This window comes from Mastigoproctus giganteus, chromosome 7 (assembly GCF_048544385.1).
Source record: "Mastigoproctus giganteus isolate SK-2022 chromosome 7, ASM4854438v1, whole genome shotgun sequence".
Taxonomy (NCBI): Eukaryota; Metazoa; Arthropoda; class Arachnida; order Uropygi; family Thelyphonidae; genus Mastigoproctus; species Mastigoproctus giganteus.
The window spans coordinates 199655948-199679365 of NC_143581.1; the positions used below are offsets into that span (position 1 = coordinate 199655948).

Here is a 23418-nt window from a genome sequence, read left to right on the forward strand (position 1 = left end):
GGTCACAGGCTCGAACCCTGGTCTAATCAAGAAGCGTGTGCTATGCAATGCTACTCCTGCCACCTGGATACGGAGGCTCTGCATTTCATTATACTGTACCATTTTCATAATGAGTTCCTGCAGTAAAGACGTTTTTAATGGCTGCTGCTGTGACATTATCAGTCTCAGAGTAGAGTGGCAGCAACTCATTATGTACCTGGTACATAATTTCAGTCCATAATTTTTTAATACCCTCTGATACTTCTCAAAAATGTGCAATATAATGAGGAGACTCAAAAGTTCCATGCATGCTGCTGGTTCGCAGAAGTTGTACAGAAAAATACTTTTTTCTTAAATTTTTCAAAAGATAGTGGAAAAATTATGTAATGAAGAAAATGTGCCAGTTTTGTACATGAGAAAATTGAGAAGTTAACACTGGAAGAAGGAACTATGGCAATATAGAGGTAGTGTGCCACCTTGTTTGAAAATATAATTCATGAAAAGTTAAGTCAATCAACTAAAAATTCTGTTACCTTCATTGATGAAACAGTTTGTGAATACACTGGATTAGAATGTTAGCTGCATTAAGCACACAATGCTTGCAGAAAATTTCCAGCTCACCCATGAGAATATTAAAAAAATTTGAGACCTCAAATGGCGAAGTTGACACTGGATGAACTAATCGAAGTAATCCAATTTGAAAAAGAAGCAAGGAAATGTTATTCAAACCTTGAAGGGAAGAAGCATCCAAATATCAAAAGCACAGTTGCGACATGAGTCTGAAGGTTTTCACACTTCTTAAGTTCCTGTTTAGGAACTTAAATAAATAAATACAGATAAATAAATTTTCCTAAAAATTGTTTCTGCATCAGTGAAGAAAAGGAAAAAGATTTCAACAAGGCATTAATGCACTGGGGTAGGGATATCAAGGCAGGTGGAATGTCAACACGATGACTGATTGTTTGTCAATGAAAGAGAAACAGCTGGTGAATCCCATGAATTTAGTATTAGAATGGAAAAATGCTGCAAGGAAACACTTATTTTTTGTTGCATTTGCAAAAAAATAGAAAAAAAAAATCATTCATGCTTTCCCATCATTAAAATGACCATCCAGTTCCACTCTGAATTTTACCAAATACCAAACTCTTCTGCTCAGCCAGCTTAGCAGGTAATTATTCCAATTATCTGCAACATGCTGCCCAAAGAAGCGTTTTGTTACTTCAGAAGATTTTATATTTGTGTCCCTTGGTTCTTGTTTCCTTTTGCCAGTGACAATATATCTCTCCCTTCTTATTGATCCCCTTTAAGGTATTATCAGATGCCCCCATCCCAGTGTTCTCTAGTTCAAGCAAACAACTAGTCACAGTTTATAGAAGTGGAGCAAAATTCTAGTACCACGTATTAAAAGCAGTTGTCTCCTATAGCATTACTGACATAGTTAGCTTTAACATAGGAGTCATAAAATGGTATTAAAAAATTTTGTCCTAAGCCGATATTTTTGTGGTGCATTATGGGAAATGCACACAGCATTCTTTAGAGGGTTCCTGAATGTTAAAAAACATATATATTCCTTAAACGATTTTCACTAGGATGAATATAAAGAAAAGTTGGATGGAAAACAATTTTTTCCTTCAATTTTTTAAAAAATAAGGGGAAAAATATGTAATGAAGAAATTGCTGACATTAAATAAATTCAGATAAATAAATGAATAACTTGTTCAGAAAAACTCTAAATTATATTTGAATAAAAATATCCTTTAGGGAATATGACAATGCATTCACAGTGGGAACTGTTTGCCTTAAAATATATAACACTGGCAATATTTAAAATATCACTAGTGTTATAAAATTTGTTTTATTCAAGAAATAATTTAATTAATGAATTCTGAGTTAAAAAAAAAAACTTTTTAACTCCCTCATCCTTCTGCACAAATATTTAAGTGGCAAAAAAAAGTCAAAGAACTTATTTTAAAAAAAGGCACAAAGTGTGAATTAATGTTAAAGAATTTTTTAAAATATTATTTTAAATATGAATTCTTTTTTTCATTTATAATTCAATGGTTTATTTTTTCATTATAATCCATTAAAAATCCAAAAAAAAAAATTTTTTTTTACCTGTTTGAGAATTATGATGTGATGGTAAAGGTCGCCCTGCTACTAGACCAATTCCTAGGGTATTGTGGGTCTGCTCATATTCTAACACTTCTTGATATATAAGCTCTAAAAAATGTATTTCAGAAAAGTGCTGGGGGTTACATCACTGGTGTTCAATTAATAAAATCTCATAGTTAATATGATAAATGAATCTAATTACATATATATTCTTTTCAATTTCTAATATGGGCATATTTTCTTTACAGTGAAAATTATTTTAATTCAAGCAGTGATCAAATTTAGATTAACAGATGTTTTCCCATTAATCTTAATCTAAAATATACAGAAAATTTGAGAATTAAAGAAATTTCTTCAAGAAAATCAAGTGCTATTATTTAAGTCTCATTCATGACAGCAAAATTTAATAGAAATAATTTTAAACACTGCATCTGAAAGTTGACATGAAATTTTTTCTATTATACATCAAATGTGCAAAATCAGAATTGAAGAGAAACACATATAGCAGAGCTTTCCAAAGTGGGTGCTACATTATGCCCCAAAATGTGTCACCACTGGCATATTAGTGGTGTTTTTGCTGATTTCTTTTCACTGCATATATTGATATAACTCAATGATTTTCAACCGGGGTGCCTCAACAACATTCCAGGGGTGCCACGTAATTTGGATTTAAGTTACTTAAACTTATTTTTTTTTAAATTTATGTTTATTTCATTATAAAAAGGTGTACAGTATCGTTTTAATTTTGTGGTGATCTATAATTGATGTTTACTTAGTACCTCTATACAAAGAATAAAATTATTATATACTGTATATATATAATTTGTATTATGAAACGTAATTTTTATAATTATATTATTGTAATAACTCATATAACATATATATTTTTTAATATTTTATATATATATATAACAAGCAGAAAATTGAGTAGGGGTGCCGTTATTAAAAAAAAGGTTGAAAACAACTGATAGATAACCACATGAAAAAATTAATGACATTTCTTCATACATGCTTCATACTTGGAGGCTGATGATCTCTGGAAGTATTATTTTTCTTTGAAAACCAATAACTGACCTAGTCGATTTCAAATAGCTTTGGTTAAGCCTGTGCCTGATAATGCACATCTTCCCTTTCTATCATTCTTGATACATATGTTAGGCCTGAAACAAAGAGCCGACCGGGCTAGCCGAGTGGGTAAAGTACCTGCCCGGCAACCCAAAGGTCGCGGGTTCGATTCCCGCCTCGGGCTTGGATCAAAGTACTGCAAAAACCTTGGGAGGTGCAATATGGCCACAGAAGCCGATGCGCCAACAACTATCAAATCAAATCAAATCAAACCTGAAACAAAGGAAGTTGTGTACCACAGCATTTATTATCAACTTAAAGATAAGAAAAAAAAAACAAAAGGAGTGCGGGTTGAATGACTATAAAATTCTGGGTGGAATGTCAAATAATGCATTGGGAACAAAGTTTTCAAAGGGGTTGTACAGTTTAAATTCTACTTTTAAATACCAGAAATTATGACATAAATAATGAAAACAGTAAGAGCCCAACACTACATCCTGAGAGACTACTAATATCATTAGTCCAAGAAGAGCAGTTCCCACTGGTAATCTCCCTGTCTTCTGCCACTCAGTTATTCCTTTATTCATAGAATTAACTTATTGCCAATTGTAAAAATTGGAGTAGGTGTGGAACACACTTACTCAAATCTTTACAAGTCTTTCATGTGGAACAATGTCAAAAGCTTTACTGAAATTTAAGTTTATGATGTAAAAATTAGTTTGCATCCAGTTCCTTTTTCACTGTGTTATAATATTTAATCAGAATGGTCACACAAAATCTCCTCTTTACAAATCCATCTCTGATTTCCATCTAACTGCATTCCTGTCAAGATGATCCTGCAATATATCTTTAACCACTGATTCCATTATTTTCCCAGGAACAGAAGTCAAGCTTATAGGTCTATAATTATTCATTTCTCCTTTTGTTCACCTCCCGCCCTTTGTGAACACGAGAGACATTTGCAAATTTCTATTCTACAGGAACTGCCTGTGAATCCTAGGATACTCTCATAATTATGGCCAATGGTTTGGACACAATTGGATAGCATTAGCAGAGGCATATGATGCAAGAAAGCAAGCTTATGCAGAATCAGCCAAAAAAAAAAAAAAACCCACTTCCATTTCACCCCTCCGTTCTTTCGAAATACCTGTCCAGCTGAGCCTTAAATTTATTTAGGCTATCAACTTCCACTACAAGGGATGGACGTCTGTTCCACCAACCAACTACCCGCTGGCTAAAAGCAAATTTCCATCTATCCTACATCTGTCTTTCCTCAATCGGAATTTATGCCCTCTCAGGTAATTATTTTGAGCAAGAGGAAGAATCCCATCGACATTGAGCATGCTCAAGCCATTCAAGGCTTTATACACTTCTATCAGATCACCTTGCCGGTGTCTAGTCTCCAGACACTGTTATTTGCAAAACTTAAGCCTTTCTTCATAAGAGCAACCATTTGTTCCATTCACTAATCTTGTTGCCCTTCTCTGTACTCGTTCCAGCAGCTCTACATCCTTCTTGAAATGAGGCCTCCAGACCTGTATACAGTACTCAAGGTGTGGCCTGACAACTGCCTTATACAAGGGAATATTCACCTCCTTATCCCTGCTAGAAAAATTCCTGTATATCATTGACAAGACACCATGTTATTTTGTTATTTGGTATTCTAGGAGCATTAGCAACTAAGGCCATATTGCTCTGGAGATATGCGGTGGTCATTCCCTGACCTTTCCGTATTTGGTGGTCACGGGCTCGAACCCCGGTCTAATCAAGAAGCGTGTGCTACGCACTGCTGCTCTTGCCCACATGGCTACGGAGGCGCCAAGCCACCATGAGCTACTCTTGCAGCCCGTCTGCACTGCTCAGAGAACCTCATATCTACCTGCACAATTACCCCCAGGTCCTTTTCATTATCTACCCCTGTCAGTGTAGTACCACAGAGTTGATACGTTGCTCTGGGGTTGCTGTTTACCATATGTAATACTTTACGTTCGTCAATGTTAAACTTCATTTGCCACCTCTCAGCCCATCTGCTCAACCTTTCCAGATCCTGTTGCAGCAGCATAGCATCAGTAGTGTCCTTAAAAACCCTGCCAAACTTTGTATCGTCCGCAAACTTGGACATTAAGCTTGATATACATCATCAATATCATTTATAAATACAGAAAACAATAATGCACCCAACACTGAACCCTGAGGGACTCCACTAATAGCATTAGTCCATGATGAGCAGTGTCCATTGATTACCACTCTCTGTCTTCTCCCCCTCAACCATCCCTTTATCCATACCAGCAATTTGCCTCCAATGCCGCACTGCTCCAATTTGTGCAGCAGTCTTCCATGTGCAACAGTATCAAAAGCCTTTCTAAGATCCAAATATATAATATCAAAGTTATTCCCTGCATCCAGTTCTTTTTTTGACTGCATCATAGTATCCAATCAAATTGGTCAGGCAAGACTTTCCCTTAACAAAACCATGCTGTGTCCAAGCTATAACTGAAGTCTTGTCTAGATGATCCTGCAGTGCTTCTTTAACCAGTGCCTCCATTAATTTTCCTGGAACAGAAGTTAAACTCACAGGTCTATAATTACTTGTCAGCCTTTGATCCTCCTTTGTCATCACATTGGGGTCACATTTGCACATCTCCAGTCTATGGGTACCTCTCCACTGTGCCCAAAGAAGCTCTCATAATTATGGCCAAGGGTTTGCTTACTTCCTTGGCTGCCTCCTTTAATATAACTAGATAGATCGCATCCACCCCAGGTGCTTGTGTTTATCCTCAACAATTTCTCCTCCACTTTCTTCTCAGTTATTACAAAATCATCTAGCTTTACTTCACCTTTGGCATTCCCCTTCCTGAATAACTCCCCATGTGTGAATGTAGATGCAAAATAATCGTTTAGTTTGTTAGTCACTCGAGCAGGATCCTCAACTGTTGAACCATCAATATCCAGTGGACCAATCTGATTCATCCCTTTCCTTCTAGAGTTTACATAGGTAAAGAACTCTTTTCTGTTTTTCTTTGCATCCTTTGCGAAGGATTTCTCATAATCTACCTTTGCCTGCCTAATCTCCTTTGTGACTTGGTTACAGACCAGCTTATATCTATCATAGGCTTCCATGTCATCCATTAATTTATATATATCCCATGCAATTTTCTTCTCTGCCATATGTTGCTGAGTGCTTGTTGCACTTGTTGTTGAAGCACTTGTTGTTCAACAACAAGCACTTGTTGTTGAAGTTGATAGCCTAAACAAATTTAAAGCTCAACTGGACAGGTATTTTGAACGAACGGAGGGGTGAAATGGGAGTGGTGTGTGTGTTTTTTTTTTTTTTTTTGGCTGATGCTGAATAAGCTTGCTTTCTTGCATCATATGCCTCTACTAATGCTAATGCCTCATTAGTTCATCTGACATCCATTTAGGCCTAAACATTGAACAATATTTCTTAGTTGGTATGTAAAGCCTAGTAGCTTCCAAGATAAGTACGTTGAATGCTTCCCATTTTGAATTTGCTGTTGGTAACATCATCAGTTGGTCCCACTCTATATAGAATTTAAATACTGTCTCAGACCATCATAGTCACCTTTACGAAAGCAAAAACCCTTCCCTTTACCCATGATGGTAGTTAACTCTGAGTAAATCCCACTTCAGCACACTGTAATTACTGCCACCTAGTGGTTCCTTTATCTGCAGATTCATAATGCATGAAGAATCATTACTGATAATGAGATCAAGAGTATTAATCCCTCTAGTTGCCTCCCGAACATGCTGATGTAGAAAACACTCATCCAATAAATCCACAAAAGCCTTGTTAGTGTGTGAGTGACCAACACACAAATTCCAGTCAATATCTGGGAAATTAAAATCCTCCATTATAAGATGCTCTGGTTTACTGGCCCCCTCTATTTCCCTATACAGTTTCTTATTATACTCATTAGAGTCATTAGGCCTACAGCAAGCACACTCCTACTCTCAATTTTGATCTCCCAATGCTTATGTCACACCAAACTGACTTGACACTGCACTTGTCCAGTGATGTCGACTGACTTCACTTCCTTGGATTTTGTGTTTCTTAACTAATAGCATAACCCCTCCTCCCTTCCTATCCTTTCTGTACACATTGTACTCCCCAAATTCTAGACAGATTCCATATGTTAGAAGTCTTTATTAATTTTAGCTTCAACAATCTCTCTTTCACTTTCTTCTCAGTTATTGCAAAATCATTTAGCTGCCAGTTATAACTTGGTATTCCCATCTCTCAATTTCTTCAGTTTTTCAGCAACCTGATTAGGATCTTCATTAATTGTCATTAATATCTAGTGTGCCAATGCATTTGGAACTTTCCTTCTAATGCTAACATAACCCGAGGGGCTCACATGTGGTGAGTATGGACTTGGCACACCCAGGGTCCTGAGCGGGATATCATAATTCTTCCCTCTCTCTCTCTCTCTCTCTCTCTCTCAGGTAACTCAAATTTTTTTTAGCTGGTGCAGCATAAGTCTCAGGCTTCTTTGTGCCATATAGCTAATAATTATAATACTAAGCAAAGGATTCTTTGCTACTTTTCTTTGCATTCTTAATCAACAACTTCTTTAATCTGCCCTAGATTGTCTAACCCCACTAGTCACTTGATCGAAGGCCAGTTTATACCTGCTGTAGGTTTCTGTGTCTTATCCCATGCATTCTTCTTTTTTGTCACTAGCCTCATCAGTTCATCTGACTTCTATTTAGATCTAAACCTTAAACAATATCTCTTCACTGGTCCTACCGAAAAGAATTTTAGAACTAAGACCATCATTAGTCACCTTTACGAAAGCAAGTTCTCTTCTCTTTACTCCTGATAGTCAGATTAAGTTTTAATAATTCTATATTTGATGGTGAAACATGCAGATCAGTGAGAGGGGAGAATTGATTCTGGTAGCTTTTGGACTCCACTCCTTGGCAGAATGCAATGCATTTTCCATGTAATATGTGGCATGCTACAGGGAAAGGCTATCCCCACCCCTCCAGTTTAAAACAATTAAAACCACATGTATTTAAATATAAGGTGTCCCACTTCCTTACTTATTTTTGGTGTTAAATTTTCTAGTGAAATCTTAAAGACATTCAAATTATGTTGTAATAAGCTAGAAAGGGTTACCAATAAATATACAGGCAGCTCCCGCTTTACGAGTTCCCAGGTTTACGAGATTTTTTTTTTTTTTTTTCAAAGTATTAAGTATCAACAAAATCGAAAAAACGAACATAAATTGCAAAAAATGAATGTTAAACATTCATAAATACTGCATTACAAACCACGCATTTCACCCAATACCACATTGTTTTTTGGTAATTCATTCCACAACCCCGGAAGATGAAATTTTCTCTATATAACTCTCTAAAAGATCGTTTTTATAGTGCAAATTGTATTAGTTACCAATTTAAATCATTAAAATGACTACACTTTCATCGTTATCATATGTTCTGTTATAAGAACCAATTTTGAAAGGCTTTGCGACATTTTTCTAAAGCACATTTCTGGAGGTCACTACCATAAAACAAAAAAAAAAAAAAAAATTGCACTTTCCGATTTATTCGGCTTTTCTGTTAGTGCAAGCAATTATAAACAAGTAGTAAACTCGATGTTATTGTATTTGCAAAAATATCCATAGCTGGAATTGTGTGGTTTTTTACGTTATTATGGTGAAATGTGTTTCCCCTTTACTGAAATCTTCAATCGTATAAAAATTATAAATAAATTTTCAGAATCTTCTCTTCGTTCCGTAAAATTGTTACTCTGCGCAAATCGTGTTAGTTGCAATTTGTGCGTTCCATTAAAAAATGCTTATACATGCTACTGAAATTTAAAAAGAAAAGAGAAGATTATCTTGGAAACAAACACCTTTTGAAGCATGTCTGAAGAAGACAACTCCTTGTGCAACAAACCAACGAGTGTGCATTTAGTCGATAATGATGATGAAGAATAAACACTCTTTAAAATTTGTAAGTCATAAATAATTTCTTTATTATTATAATTTGCTTGATTTTACAGTCTACGTTTTAATTTCTTTGGATAAATCAATCATTGTTTAAACATAAAGCTAACTAATTTCATTGTCGAGAACGTAACCCCTACTTTTAACATTATGTCTATGAGATATAAATTCCCTTTACGAGCATGTGCTAGGAACAAATTAACTCAAAGTCGGGAACTACCTGTACTTTCAAAGATTTTAAACTGCTTCAATGTTTTACCAAGTTGAGGCATATTCATCTGTGAATATGCTACCTCAATTATTTTGATAATCAAGCAGTATATTTTTACTGAACCCATAAAATGAAATGCATAATGTATGCAAAAATGCAATTCCCTCAGACTAAACAATAAATATTCTATATTAAAAACAAAACCAAAAATATAGACATGTTAAAAGCATTACATTATTAATTTGCAATGGTTTGCCTTTGGTCTTCTGTAACAAAGATCCAGATGAAACTTTAATCATGTCTTTAAACAAGACATTTTCTTTGCAGGTGTTATCCATCAATGATGTGTGAATAGTTCATTTCTTGATCCATATGAAGTTTTTCCATTAGATGAAACAAAAAAAGAAAGCAACAATCTTAAATTTATTCAAGCTGTTTGAGAAAAACTAATATTTCTGGTTTAATGCAAGAGATGAATTTTCCATTCTATATAGGATGACTAAATCAATGAAAAATTCACTATTATACAAACTAAATCATAAGATACTGAAAAATAGAGTTGGTAAATATGCTACCTTCTAGAGGTTATTTTTAAATTATTGATAGCATAGTAGAACACAACTTTATCTTAGCTATTACAATCTAGAAAGCTGGTATGTTTATTATAATTTTTGATAACTCTCCTAGTTATTCCCACCCCATTCTTCTCACTTCAGAGATTGTGCAAGGCTCAAAGGGTACAAATTTCCTCAGCCTGGTTGTGCTTGTTAACAGTAGAGACTGCTTCTACAGGGATGGGATACACTTAAATAGAAAGGGTGCAATAATATTTGCTGATGCTATCGAGGCACAGTGGTTCGGTAAACTGCTAGCTTGGGGGGATACACGGACTAATAGATTAACAGTAACTGCTGACAGGGATGAAAGTGATTCTTGCCCTGCTTCAATTGAAATGAGCAGTAGCCTGGAAAGAAAGGCACTGGGGATTTCCAGGACTGCTGGGAGTCATAGTGGAACAAGTATGCTGTTAGTTAAGAAAATAAAATATAAGGAAGTGCATCAAATTGATGTTGGTGGACAATGCAATGTTGAGTCTATTTGGTGTGACATCAGCACGGGGAAAGGAAAAATGAGAGTAGGTGTGTGTTATATGCCAAATGAACCTGATGAGTATAATGAGCAATTGTGCAGAGAAATAGAGTGAGCCAGTAAATCAGTGTCTTATAATGAGGAATTTTAATTTCCCAGCGATTGACTGGAATTTGTGGGTTGGTCACACACACACACACACACTAGCATGTTCGGGAGGCAACTAGAGGGAGTAATATTCTTGATCTGATTATCAGTAGTGATTCTTCATGCATTAAGAATCTGCAGATAAAGGAACCGAATTACAGTGTGCCGAAGTGGGATTTAATCAAAGTGGTAACTACCATCAAGGGTAAAAGGAAGGGTTTTTGCTTTTGTAAAGGTGACTACGGTGGTCTGAGACAGTATTTAAATTCTATGCAGTGGGACCAACTGATGATGTTACCAACAGCAAATTCAAAATGGGAAGTATTCAAAGAATTAATCTTGGAAGCTACTAGGCTTTCAATACCAACTAAGAATTATTGTTCAAGATTTAGGCCTAAATGGATGTCAAATGATCTAATTAGACATGTGGCGGAGAAGAAAAATGCATGGAATACATAGAAATTAACAGGTGACACATTAGCCTATGATAGATATAAGCTGGTCTGTAACCAAGTCACAAAGGAGGTTAAGGCAGGCAAAGGCAGATTACGAGAAATCTTTGGCAAAGAATAACAGCAAAGGTTTCTTTACTTATGTAAACTCTAGAAGGAAGGGGATGAATCAGATTGGTCCACTTGATATCAATCATTCAACTGTTGATGATCCTGCTCAGGTAGCTAACAAACTAAATGAATATTTTGCATTTACATTCACACATGAGGAGTTATTCAGGGAGGGGAATTCCAGAGGTGTATTAAATTCTGGTAGTAAGCTAGATAATCTTGTAATAACTGAGAGTAAAGTGGAGGAGAAATTGTTGAAGATAAACATAAGAAAAGCATCTGGGATGGATGGAATCTATCCAGTTATATTAAAGGAGGCAGCAAAGGAAATAAGGAAACCCTTAGTTTGTGAGCATCATGAAAGCACCTTTGGACTTAGGGCAGTGCTGAGCAATGCAGATGGGCTGCCAGGGCAGGTCATGGTGTTTTGTCAATGACATATAGGAATTTTGATAATCACCTCCCTGTCCTAGCAAGGACAGGGAGGTGATTATCCCGCTGTACAAAGCAATGGTCAAGCCACACCTTAGGAAGGTTGTTGAGCTAGAACGAATACAAAGAAGGGTAACAAGATTAGTGAGGGGAACAAAGGGGTGCTCTTACCAAGAAAGTCTTAAGTTCTGCAAATTGCAGTACCCGGACAGTATGCTCATGTAAGGTGATCTGATTGAGGTGTATAAGGCCTTGAATGGGTTGAGCAAGCTGAATGCTGATGGGATTCTTCCTCTTTCTCAGATTAAGAACCTGAGGGGGACGTAGATTCAAATTGAGGAAAGACAATTGTAGAATAGATGTGTGGAAATTTGCCTTTCCGCAGCAGGTAGTTGATTGGTGAAAGAGATTTCCATCTTTTGTTATGGAAGTTGATAGCCTAAATAAATTTAAGGCTGAGCTTGGCAGGCAATTTGGAATGAATGGAGGGGTGAAATGGGAGGTTTTTTTTTTGCCTGATGCTGCATAAGCTACATATATAAATATGTAGCTTATGCTACATACATATAAATTAACGGGTGACATGGAAGCCTATGATAGACATAAGCTGGTCTATGATAGATATAAGATATAATCAAGTCACAAAGGAGGTTAGGCAGGCAAAGGCAAATTATGAGAAATCCTTAGCAGAGGACGCAAAGAAAAACAGAAATGAGTTCTTTACCTATGTAAACTCTAGAAGGAAGAGGATGAATCAGATTGGCCCACTTGATATGGATGGTTCTACTGCTGATGATCCTGCTCAGGTAGCTAACAATCTATATGAATATTTTGCATCTACATTCACACATGAGGAGTTATTCAGGAAGGGGAATGCCAAAGGTGTATTAAACTTCGGCAGTAAGCTAGATAATCTTGTAATAACTGAGAGTAAAGTGGAGGAGAAATTGTTGAAGATAAACATAAGAAAGGCACCTGGGGTGGATGGAATCTATCCAGTTATATTAAAGGAGGGAGCAAAGGAATTAAGCAAACTCTTAGCCAAAATTATGAGAGCTTCCTTGGACTCAGGGGAGGTACCCATGGACTGGAGATGTGCAAATGTGACCCCAATCCACAAAGGAGGATCAAAGGGAGACACAGGTAATTACAGAACTGTTAGTTTAACTTCTGTTCCAGGGAAATTAATGGAGGCACTGGTTAAAGAAGCATTGCAGGATCATCTAGACAAGGCTTCAGTTTATCACTCGGACACAACATGAGTTTGTTAAGGGGAAGTCTTGTCTGACCATTTTGATTGGATACTATGATGTAGTCACAAAGGAACTGGATGCAAAGAATAATTTTGATATCATATATTTGGATCTTAGAAAGGCTTTTGATACTGTTGCATATGGAAGACTGCTGCACAAATTGGAGCAGTGTGGCATTGGAGGCAAATTACTGCTATGGATAAAGGGATGGTGAGTGGGAGAAGACAGGGAGGGGTAATCAATGGACTCTGCTCTTCATGGACTAATGTTATAATGTTATTAGTGGAGTCCCCCAGGGTTCAGTGTTGGGTCCATTGTTGTTTTATCATTCATTAATCATATCGATGATGGTATATCAGGCTTAATGTCCTTTGGCATCTCTCATATTGTGGAAATAACTTTGCAACTGTTATGGCATGTTGCATTACCAAGGTACCTGCCTGCCCACTGATGATGAAGCCCACTAGCTTCGAAACTATAGTCTGGGTGGCGGTATCCTCTGAAAATAAATAACAGCAGTCTTCTCTACTAGAGAAGCATTATTTATTTGAAGTAGTGCAATAGCAGCTATCTCGTTGTGAAGGCAACCAGAATATGAGATATAATTAAAACAATTCCTTTTACACTACATGCGTAGTTCAAATTTATGGGTTAACTATCGTGTATTTACACCGATATTATATAGTACAAAAGAGGCATGCATTAAGTTAAGTTACCAGTAAAACAAATAATAAATAAATTAATTAGAGAATAGAAAATAGTAAAATAAATAATAATAATAAACTACAATATTAGATGAGAGCTAGTCACTTCGCAATTCAAGAAGTTCAAGAGAAAAGGCAAACTTGTGGATGGAGTTCATCAGTGATTGGGAGTTGTCAAAAAAGTCAATTTGCTGATTTTGCTTATTCTGTTTAGTGGACCGAACTTCATAAAGTCAGTGATAGCAGATTTAAGGCGAAACAGTGTAAGGTTCCTGACTTGTCTACAAGGAGCACTGAAGTTGATTTTTGTAAGGATATCAGATGCTTCATAAGTTCCAGTGATTACTTTGGATAGAAGGGTGATGTCAGCAAGAACTCTTCTAGTGCACAGAGGCTTCAGATGAAAGTAATTACACAATGATTCGTAGTACACTGAGTGATAAAATAGAGGATTACGGAACGTAAGGTAACGAACAAAATTTGTTTTGTCCATTACCTTAAGTGTATTCCCATCCTGTAAAAGTCTTACTCTTGCTCCAGAGGGCTTTGCAAACACCATGCTTGAGCTGGTTGTTGTCTGCAAATTGGATTCCATGGAGTGCATCAGTGGGACGAAAAGGTGATAGTCCGAAAGTTCAAGATCTAGGCTATGAGAGGGGTGAGGAAGAACAGTGCACCCCAGTTTTGCAGTGGCCTCGTCGCGTGCAGACTGATGTCTGATGTGGAGTTGTTTGTTGTCAGGGAGAAGAACGTCATTAAGGTTCTACATATTGGTCTGAGTTGACTGTGGTGCCATACTCCAAGAAGTCCACAAGCATGATCCCATCTTTATCCCAAAACATTGTCGCCATTACTTTACCGACAGAAGGACGTCTTTTGAACTTCTTCTTGTGCACGAAACAAAAACCCCTCCTTTACTCTTGAAGTGCTGGAGAAGTTCCGTACAGATGACTTTCCGGGCTTCTTTGTGCTCACATATCAGCATTTTCTGGACCTAGCGGGTGCAAACTGTGTTGTAACTTAGTTCCTTTATGACGGTTATCACAGCAGGTTTCCCTATACCTACTGCATTGCACAATTCATGTGTTGTGATGTAACGGTCCTCTTTGATCAGCATGTTGATCCAGCTCTTGTCTGTTGTACTGATGTTATTGTCTGGCCGCTTTGGGGCTTGGCAACAATGTCACTTTCCCCACTCTTAAAAGTATCTTACCCAACATTAACTGTACTCACTTCTACAGTATTGTCACCATAAACATTTGAGATGTGTATGGATTTCAATAGGCGTCACTTCTTCCTTGGTAAGAAATTCAATCACCACTCTTTGCTTGATATGTATATCTGTATCATCCACCATTTTGAACTAACTATCTGTGTGCTACACTCATGAAACCGATCACAGTGCCACTCAGTATGCTGAAACTAGAGACCTCTAGTGACCCAAAATGATCTATACCACCACATTTGAAAGGAAAAAAATTAGGATGCATTATTTTGTACCTGTCCTCATAATTTCATTAACAATACCTATTGTTTTTGCTCCTCCAAAAATATATTTTTTTGTTATTTCACAATCGGGAAACATTTTTGAACAATGCACTTGTGCACGAGGAGTACAACTCAGAGGAAAATTATGTTCTAAAAAAAAAAAAGAGGCAAACAAACATTTTACACATATATCAGTGTCATCACGAAATACAATATCTATTTCTGCATTTTTCTATATACTGCATGCTGTAGTTATTCTTATTTGTTTGCATATGGTACACAGGGCAAACATGTTACCTTTTTCAGATTTACCATGTGTGGAAAATCTTATGTATAAGTATTCTGAAATTTTATATCTTATTTCATCTTACCGAAAGGCAATATTATTTATCTTCACACTACACAAGGTACTATAGACTTCACATAAGAGAGAACAAACTGTTATTCTGTGTTTCTATTTTGAAATACAGACTACCACAGCACATAACTGCTAGCCAATTTGTTAACAAAAATAAGCAAAAATGTGCAAAGTTTTTAAAAAATTTAAATTTTAACATAATTAAAAAAAAAAAATTTTTTTTCAAAACAAAAAAGATAGAGAAACTGTCACAAACTGTACTACGATGGTGAGACTTGAGAAGGGTAAAAATGAGTAAAACAGATGGATTCTTTGTTGTAAATTCAGAGAGTTGGCAGCTATGATTCCATCATCATATAGCAAGTAGCCTAATTAGCAACCATGTGGTGAAGAAATATATCAAATCTAAACACGCAACTAAACAGTGTTTGGAAGTAAAATTTTCAATTGGAAATGTATAATTTGATACATTTATTCACTGCTCAACATAAGGTTATTAACACGTTTGCTTCCAGAATGTAAACTTGCACCAAAATAAACTGAAAGCGTTGTGCTTTCAATCCATTCAATTGTAATCAATAAATGAGTACTGCAAAAAAAAAAAAAAAAAAAGCATATGAAATAAATAACTATTGCTATCACCACACTGACTTTGCATTACAGATGGGATTTTTCAGCATCAATCACACTGTCTAGAGAGCGCTATAACAGCTGTATACTTGTTTCACATGTTTGTTGCTAAGATTGAAGTTATTTTATCAAGTTTAGTATTTTCTGCAAGAAATGGCAAAATTTTTTGAAGATTATGCTTGCTGAATTTTAATTTTTTTAGTTTGTGAAAAACAAAATATCATCCTTAGTGTGTCTCTACTGATAAAATTGTGTAAAAATTGTTTTCCTATAAAATTTTGCTTAAATGGTATAATGGATCAACAGTCTGGGTCATCAGGACTGAAAAGGAATAAGGGATGGACAGTATGTTAAAGCCGATAAAATTGAATCAACTTCTTATAATATGCCACCTGACACTGAAACAGAATTTTATTCAAGTGATGCATATTCTGAATCTCTTTCAAATGCATATGTTGATATTAGAACACTAAAACAACATGCTGGTGTTACTTGGAGTGATGATTCTTCAACTCCTCCATGGGCATGTCCATACTCAGCAGTTCTATTCTTACATATGATAAATAATAGTATTATGAAAGGAAGGGTTTTCATTTGGCTTTAAATATGTCTCCTGCAAGCAAAGGCAAAGGCTTATGCTTTTTGCAGGACGGCCTTGATCAGAATCCACAACAATTCCACTGTAGGAATGTAGCCATTATTTTGGCTTGGAGGATCCCTCAGTTGGCTGCCGAATTGCTGAGGGCTTACTTTTCACAGTCTTGGATTTATTTATTTTTTTTTTGGGGGGGGGGGGGAGTATGGATGCTGTCTAGTGTCCATTTCTTCCTCTGCAAAGAGGAAAGACTGAATTGTTTGATACTTTCTTTATCCCGGCATCCATTTTTTTCTTGTTAACTAGGGTACTACAGGCTTTCCCCCCCCCCCCCTCTTTTCTCTAACAGTTTCTCTTGTTACTGGTGGAACATTAGGAGGTGCAGATATGGGAGTGGCAGCTGATTTGACTTTTGTGCAAATTTTTGTGAGCTTAACAGGTAGCATCTGATGGGAGTGAATGACTCTTTAGGTGGGATAGTCACTTCTGTTTCAGTTCCGATGGAACATTACCCTGCTACTTTCTAAGCATATGATAGTTTGTATTTAAGTTTTTTCACCACTTTTTTTGCCTCCTGATATGATACATACAGCTCTGCCTTAAGTATTTATATATTTTTTCCCCCTTCTTTCCACTTCTGGCATGCTTTTGAGTATGCAGGGGGCTCTCCTTGGCAATTAATGTAAGTTAATTCAACTTACATTAATTGCCAACATATGTAATTTTGTGGTCCTATACACTACATTGAGCACATGCAAGGGGACCACAACAGATCATTTGTGAGTGTCCATATTTCTGACACATAAAGCACCTCAAGGGATTTGGTACATATGAATGAACTGTGCAGTTTATAGATAGCTGGCTTTGATCAAATTAGGAGACAGTGGTGAATTAAAAGTAAGGATTAGGTTCCTACTGGGTACTATATTCCCATCCCTATATGCAAATATTAGTTTTGCAGCTGTTATTCCTTGGCATTTTTGTTCTGAAAAGATTACCATCTCAGATACTTCAAGCACATCCCATTCTGAAATTATGTCTTGGATGAGTTCAGTATTTTGTGGGGTGTTAATACAATTGGTATTACCCCAACATATGCTCTTCAGAGGAGCTTTTATGAGTGCCTATCACTTTTGGTCTCAGCAAGGATGTCACCAGAATGAAGCTGTTTGACCAATTTGGGTGAACCTGCTAGCCCTGCCAAACCCTTCTGGATGAAGGGTGACAATTTTCCTATGGGCTTTTCACTGGTGGAGAGTACAATCAGGTAATCAGGTGTTAGACCTGAAGAATCTTTGGTTGTGTGGTGTTTTTTTTTTTTTTTTGCCAAAGTAACATTTTCTGTGTCAGTTGTGTAACTTTCTGGTAGGGACCTTGTTGAAGTCCAAAAAGAAGAGTTTAGGGTATCAGGATTCATAATTTTTATTTGTGCCTGCTGTCTAGGCTCCTCACCCATCGCAGAGCCCAAATGGGATACCCACTACCCACCATGCAATAAATGTGCTATTGGGAGTGAAGCACCATACACTATACTTGCACCACTACCAGCCTGAATCCTGTCCCTTTGGCCATGAGGGTAGGGGCATGGCATTGACACAGTTGACTCTTACAAGCTGATTGGTCCTGGAAGAGCTATACTAGGACCACTAGCCTTGTCAAAGCAGGGTCCAGTGTGGGGTGTTGAAGTTGGGCCTCTCAATCACCAATTTCCCCCACCCACACTACCACAAGTTGCAGTGCATGGTATTCTTTTGGTGTTAGTCTGGGCATTGGATCCCAGTGATGCTAATCTGAATGACCAGCAGCATTACTAGATCCCGTCACCACATACAGGTGCCCAATGTCAAGGGGGTGGCCACGATGAAAAGGGTATGGCTCAAATTCCACAAAAAATCTGTGAATAGTGAACTTGTAATTAGATTATTTGTACTCTATTTTCATAATGACCCTGAATATATATATATAAAAAATGGTGTATGTGTGTGTGTGGATGGTGGGGGGAACTAGCTAACAAATGCAGCTAAGGTAAAGAAAGTTTGCACGAGAATGACAAGAAATGTCGGATAACTTACGCAGAAAATTAGTTTCCCGACACCAGACTCTAGCGCTCTTCGCTTAGTAAACAAACGGTAGGTGTTATCGTTCTGGAGCAGAAATCGAGAAGGATATATTGATTGACAGGTAGGCATGGCAAACAATGAAATGATTGGTGGTGAGCGCGACAGACGACAAGCTACTGTGTAGTCATTGGTTGGCATTATGATGTGTATTTACCAGTAAAGAACTGTGAACAGGTAATAGTAGCGATGAATCTTTTAAGGTGCTGATCGACGTTATGATACGTATGTATCCGCATGAGTGTCTTTAAAAATAAAAGTACAGTAATAAAAAATTAATATTTTGTTAATAAACAATTTATGTGCTAGTCCACCCATGATTCTAAAGAAAAAAGGTTAGGTTACTTGCTCCATTTCGGGAGAGGTTCAAGCTCCCATGGAATTCAAGTGCAGGTAACCTGACCTTTTTTCACCATGAGGACATATTATTGAACAAGAAAATAGTCATAAAAAATTTATTTTTTTATGAATGTATTTCTAAATATGACTGATTCTAAAGAAAAAAGGTTAGGTTACCCCTCCACTTTGGGAGGGGTTTAAGCTCCCATGGGATTCAAGTCGAGGTAACCTGACCTTTTTTCACCATTACAAAATACTGTAATGGTGAAAAAAGGTTAGGGCATGTGCGATTAGGACAAGTTACCATTAGTGCTGCTAAAGTGATACTAAACCGATGTTATCATGTGTTGTGATCGTGGACCAATCAGCACATCGTTTGCCATGCCTACCTGTCAATCTATATATCGTTCTCGACTTTGCTCCAGACCGATAACACCTACCGTCTGTTTACCGAGTAAGCAGCGCTAGAGTGTCGTATCGGGAAACTAATTTTAAGTGTAAGTTATCCGACGTTTCTCGTCGTTCTCATGCAGGCTTTCTTTACCTTTGCCACAAATGCTTCTATAAATTTAATAAAAGAAAAACCCCACACAAAAACCTCACCTTTCCACTGCTCTACTGTGTGTTCCCTTTCATCAACTGAGTGATCATATGGAGCTGGAGCAGGCTATGTAAAAATAATAAAAATTAAGGTTGAACAATGATATTAATGAAGAAAAAAATTTGGATACATTTTAGCTAGTTAGAATTATTGATTAGTGAAAGATGAAGTGCAAATAAACTTATAAATTTAGTTCATTTAGGCTAAGAAGTATTCAACTTCATACTTACATGAACTGCACTATTCTATAAACCAATATTGAGAAATGCAAAAAATTATACGAGTACTTAGATTTTTAAAAACTGTATATGGCATAAAGTAAAGAAACATATACTTAAATAATGATTAAATAAAAAATGTTATTTATATGATATATAGATAAATGTAAAGTATAAAGATCTCCCTTTAGGGCCTATAAACATAGGATTTATGATTCTAATAAGTAACTGTTTTAGAATATTAAGGAAGCTAAGACGTACTATGCTGAAAGAACAGTACAGCCACTCTCCGACTAAAGTAAGGATTGTGTTCTGCAGAACCCTATATGTAAGTCAGAATTTCCTTAAATGCTTATGCAGCACTCGCAAATTTCATCAAAGCAAAAAATAAATGTTTGACAACGAACATGTAAATAGAATTATTTATTAATTTTTTTTTTTATCTCGTGCAGGAAAAATTAGAAGTGCACAAAATTACAAAAATTTCAAAATTATAAAATTAAAAAAAGAGGGAGGACACAAGCATAAGTCAGCAAGTTTTACTTTTCAAGACTACAATTAATCTCCAGATGATAAGCACACCACTTCAGAAGTTGAGGGCTGTGCAGATTTAGAAGGGGGTTTTTTCTAACACATCACAAAATTTCTCTGCAGCTGCAGAATCGGCACTGGCAACTTCACCGCATACTCTAATGTTTTGGAAACCAGCATGATGCTTGACCTATTAAACCACCCGTTGCTTGCCACAAACTTGGCTTGGGGTTCGCTGTACTTATCCTTAATATCTTCATAAATGCTTCTTGCTTTTGCTTGAATGGCCATTGGATGCAGGGGCACTTGCTTCCATATTATTAATAGCTTTTCCATCTTCAATATAGCATCTGAAGTTTGTTTTGTGATTACTGTTGATCTTAAATGCACTGATCCTTTAACACGTTCTTTTATACATGCACTGTCCCTTAAATCAGTATTTACTGTTGAAGCAGTGAGACCCAATTCCGTGCAATAGATAAAAAAAAAAAAAAAAAACAACTTTGTCCTGCTTTGCACTTCTTAATTAATAGTCTTCATTTCTAAATCAATTTTGTTCTGTTTCCTAGTCCTGGTCACTTGGTCTCTTTCCCTTCACCATTATAATAAGTAAATAGGGATTAAGAGAGGATTTTGAAAATGTATTTTATTTTTTTTATATGATTAACGATTTCAGTGAAGGGTTTCACAAAAACAATTTCAACTCATTTCACCATAACACCGTAACGAAAAAACCCACAGAATTCCAGTTATCAGTATTATCACAAATGCAATAAGATCGAGATTACTACCTGTTCATAATAGGTTGCACCAACAGAAATCCCAATAAACCAAAATGTGCAAATTGTTTTTATTGTTTTATGGTAGTGACCTCCAGAAATTTTTAGAAAAATATCACAAAGGCATTCAAAACTGATTCTTATAACGGAACATATGATAACAACGAAAGTGTAGTGCAATTTCCATTATAAAAATGACCTTTTAGAGACATAAATAGCTTAGTTATATAGCAAAAATTTCAACTTCCAAGGTCTTGGAATGAATTACCAAAACAAAGTGCTATTGAGTTCACATTACAATATTTTCACAATACCTCCATTTATTCCCTACGGGATGCAAAATACGTTTCCATGATTTTTTTAACGTTTGCACCAGCCAGCAAAAACTTACGTAAAGTCGAATTTCCATAAGTCGAGTATTACGTAAGCTGGGGAGTGGCTGTATTTGCAAACTGTGATCATTTTGAATATTTTCTGGAATGAAAAATCCAAGTTTTCAGAACAAAAATCACAAAACCATTACCTGAAATCAACTAACTCAACAACAGTATACCATTGGGTTTTGCTGTAGAGTCAGGATAGCTTTCTATGTTTCTACATGTGCAAAAATAGCATTTATGGCCATTGTACCAGAGATGAGAAATACCATCTCCTACACACACACACACACACACACACACACACACAGTGATTCACTACCAGTGCGACAAACTTGCAGGAGGTGTAGGGGACAACAAAGACGAATCAGAATCACATAGCATTGCAGGGCCCGAAATGCCCTCGTCATGCGGTAGAGGATATTGAACGGGAGGTCGCGTGAACAGCGATCCCGCTGGAAGTCAGCATTTGCGAACCTTTCTGTTGAAGAAACCAAGTAGCAAAAGTCCTCCGGAGTGGATAATCCGCAGGCTCCAATGATTGGACGCGTTGCAGACGGTATGAACTCATTTGGTTTGTTGACAGTATCCTCCATATAGTGGATTGGGAAATACCCAATTGTTGGCCTATCGCTCAAGTACTCTTACTCGGATTGCCTTCTGCAAGACGTAGGACATTCTCCTCATTGTCCTGCATCCTCGTCGTTCGCTCTCGATTCATGGTACCTCTCGTGAAACAACCAGTCTCACATAACCTGTGCACACGTGCAAAAATCGTATGATGAGGAGCACACCTGTGCGGGGAAACGTTCCTGGTACAAGCACAGAGCGGCACGCCCATTACAGTCCACAGCTCCATACGTGAGGTGCATGTCGGCCAGTTCAACGTTTGAATACTTGTCCATCCTACTGCCTTGGGAACCGGTTCGCAAATGCTGACTTCCAGCGGGATCGCTGTTCATGCGACCTGCTGTTCAACGTCCTCTACCGCATGACGAAGGCATTTCGGACTCTGCAATACTATGTGATTCTGATTCATCTTTGTGCCCCCTACACACCTCCTGCAAGTTTGTCACACTGGTAGTGAATCACCCTGTATATAAAAAAATGGTTACAGATTTTAACATTTGCATATTTATTTATTTTTGTCCTTAGGGGGCCTGCAATACCCATATCCGGCCCTGTATTTCAGCTATAATTCAGTTTTCTAGACCACATCCATAACCAGAAAAATTAGCTGATTGAATATATGAATGATATTTTTGCTATTTGGAATCAGCAACTCCCTGCCTTTAACTTTCATACAAAACAAAAAAAAAAAAAAAAAAACCGCAGCTCCAATCATTGCAACAAATTACTACTATATATGCAAAGGGAAGTTACAGAGGTATTCTGTATCGGATCATTACAGACCATTTCAGCTAGACTATTTCTTCCCCTTTCCCACAGTAAAAACATTGATAGTCACAGCTAGGGTTCATCAACATGATTCTGCCCAGACACCATACTTTCAATACAGCATTCCAGAGGCCACACTGTTCAACACTTGTTTCCACTCCACTCCTTGCCTACCCCCCCATCCCCGCTAGTCTAATCCAGTAATTTCAATGTGAGGCATTAAAATTAAATATCCGTTACCACATTTTGAAAGCAACTATTGGTTCATTTAACCTGTAACGCAGAAAAAACCTTCCCATTTCAAATGTTTGGAATGGGAATCTATATTAAGCTATTACTAATTTACATTTGACATTTCTGAAATCACTTAAAATACACCCAAATCATGAAATGTAACTGCCTTGATGAATGACATCTGCAAGTTGCTTGCTAAGTATTCTTATGCGAACAAGAGTGG

The 23418-nt window shown here is 36.8% G+C and overlaps 1 protein-coding gene across 1 annotated transcript in view; it reads right to left on the minus strand.

The window, feature by feature from the left end:
* The window catches only part of LOC150083552 (stress-activated protein kinase JNK-like), a 440237-nt gene that overhangs the window by 14105 nt on the left and 402714 nt on the right, over positions 1–23418 (minus strand). Inside the window, 2 exon segments of the mRNA XM_090378067.1 lie at positions 2095–2199; positions 19661–19724. Coding sequence (XP_090234193.1) covers positions 2095–2199; positions 19661–19724 — 169 coding nt within the window.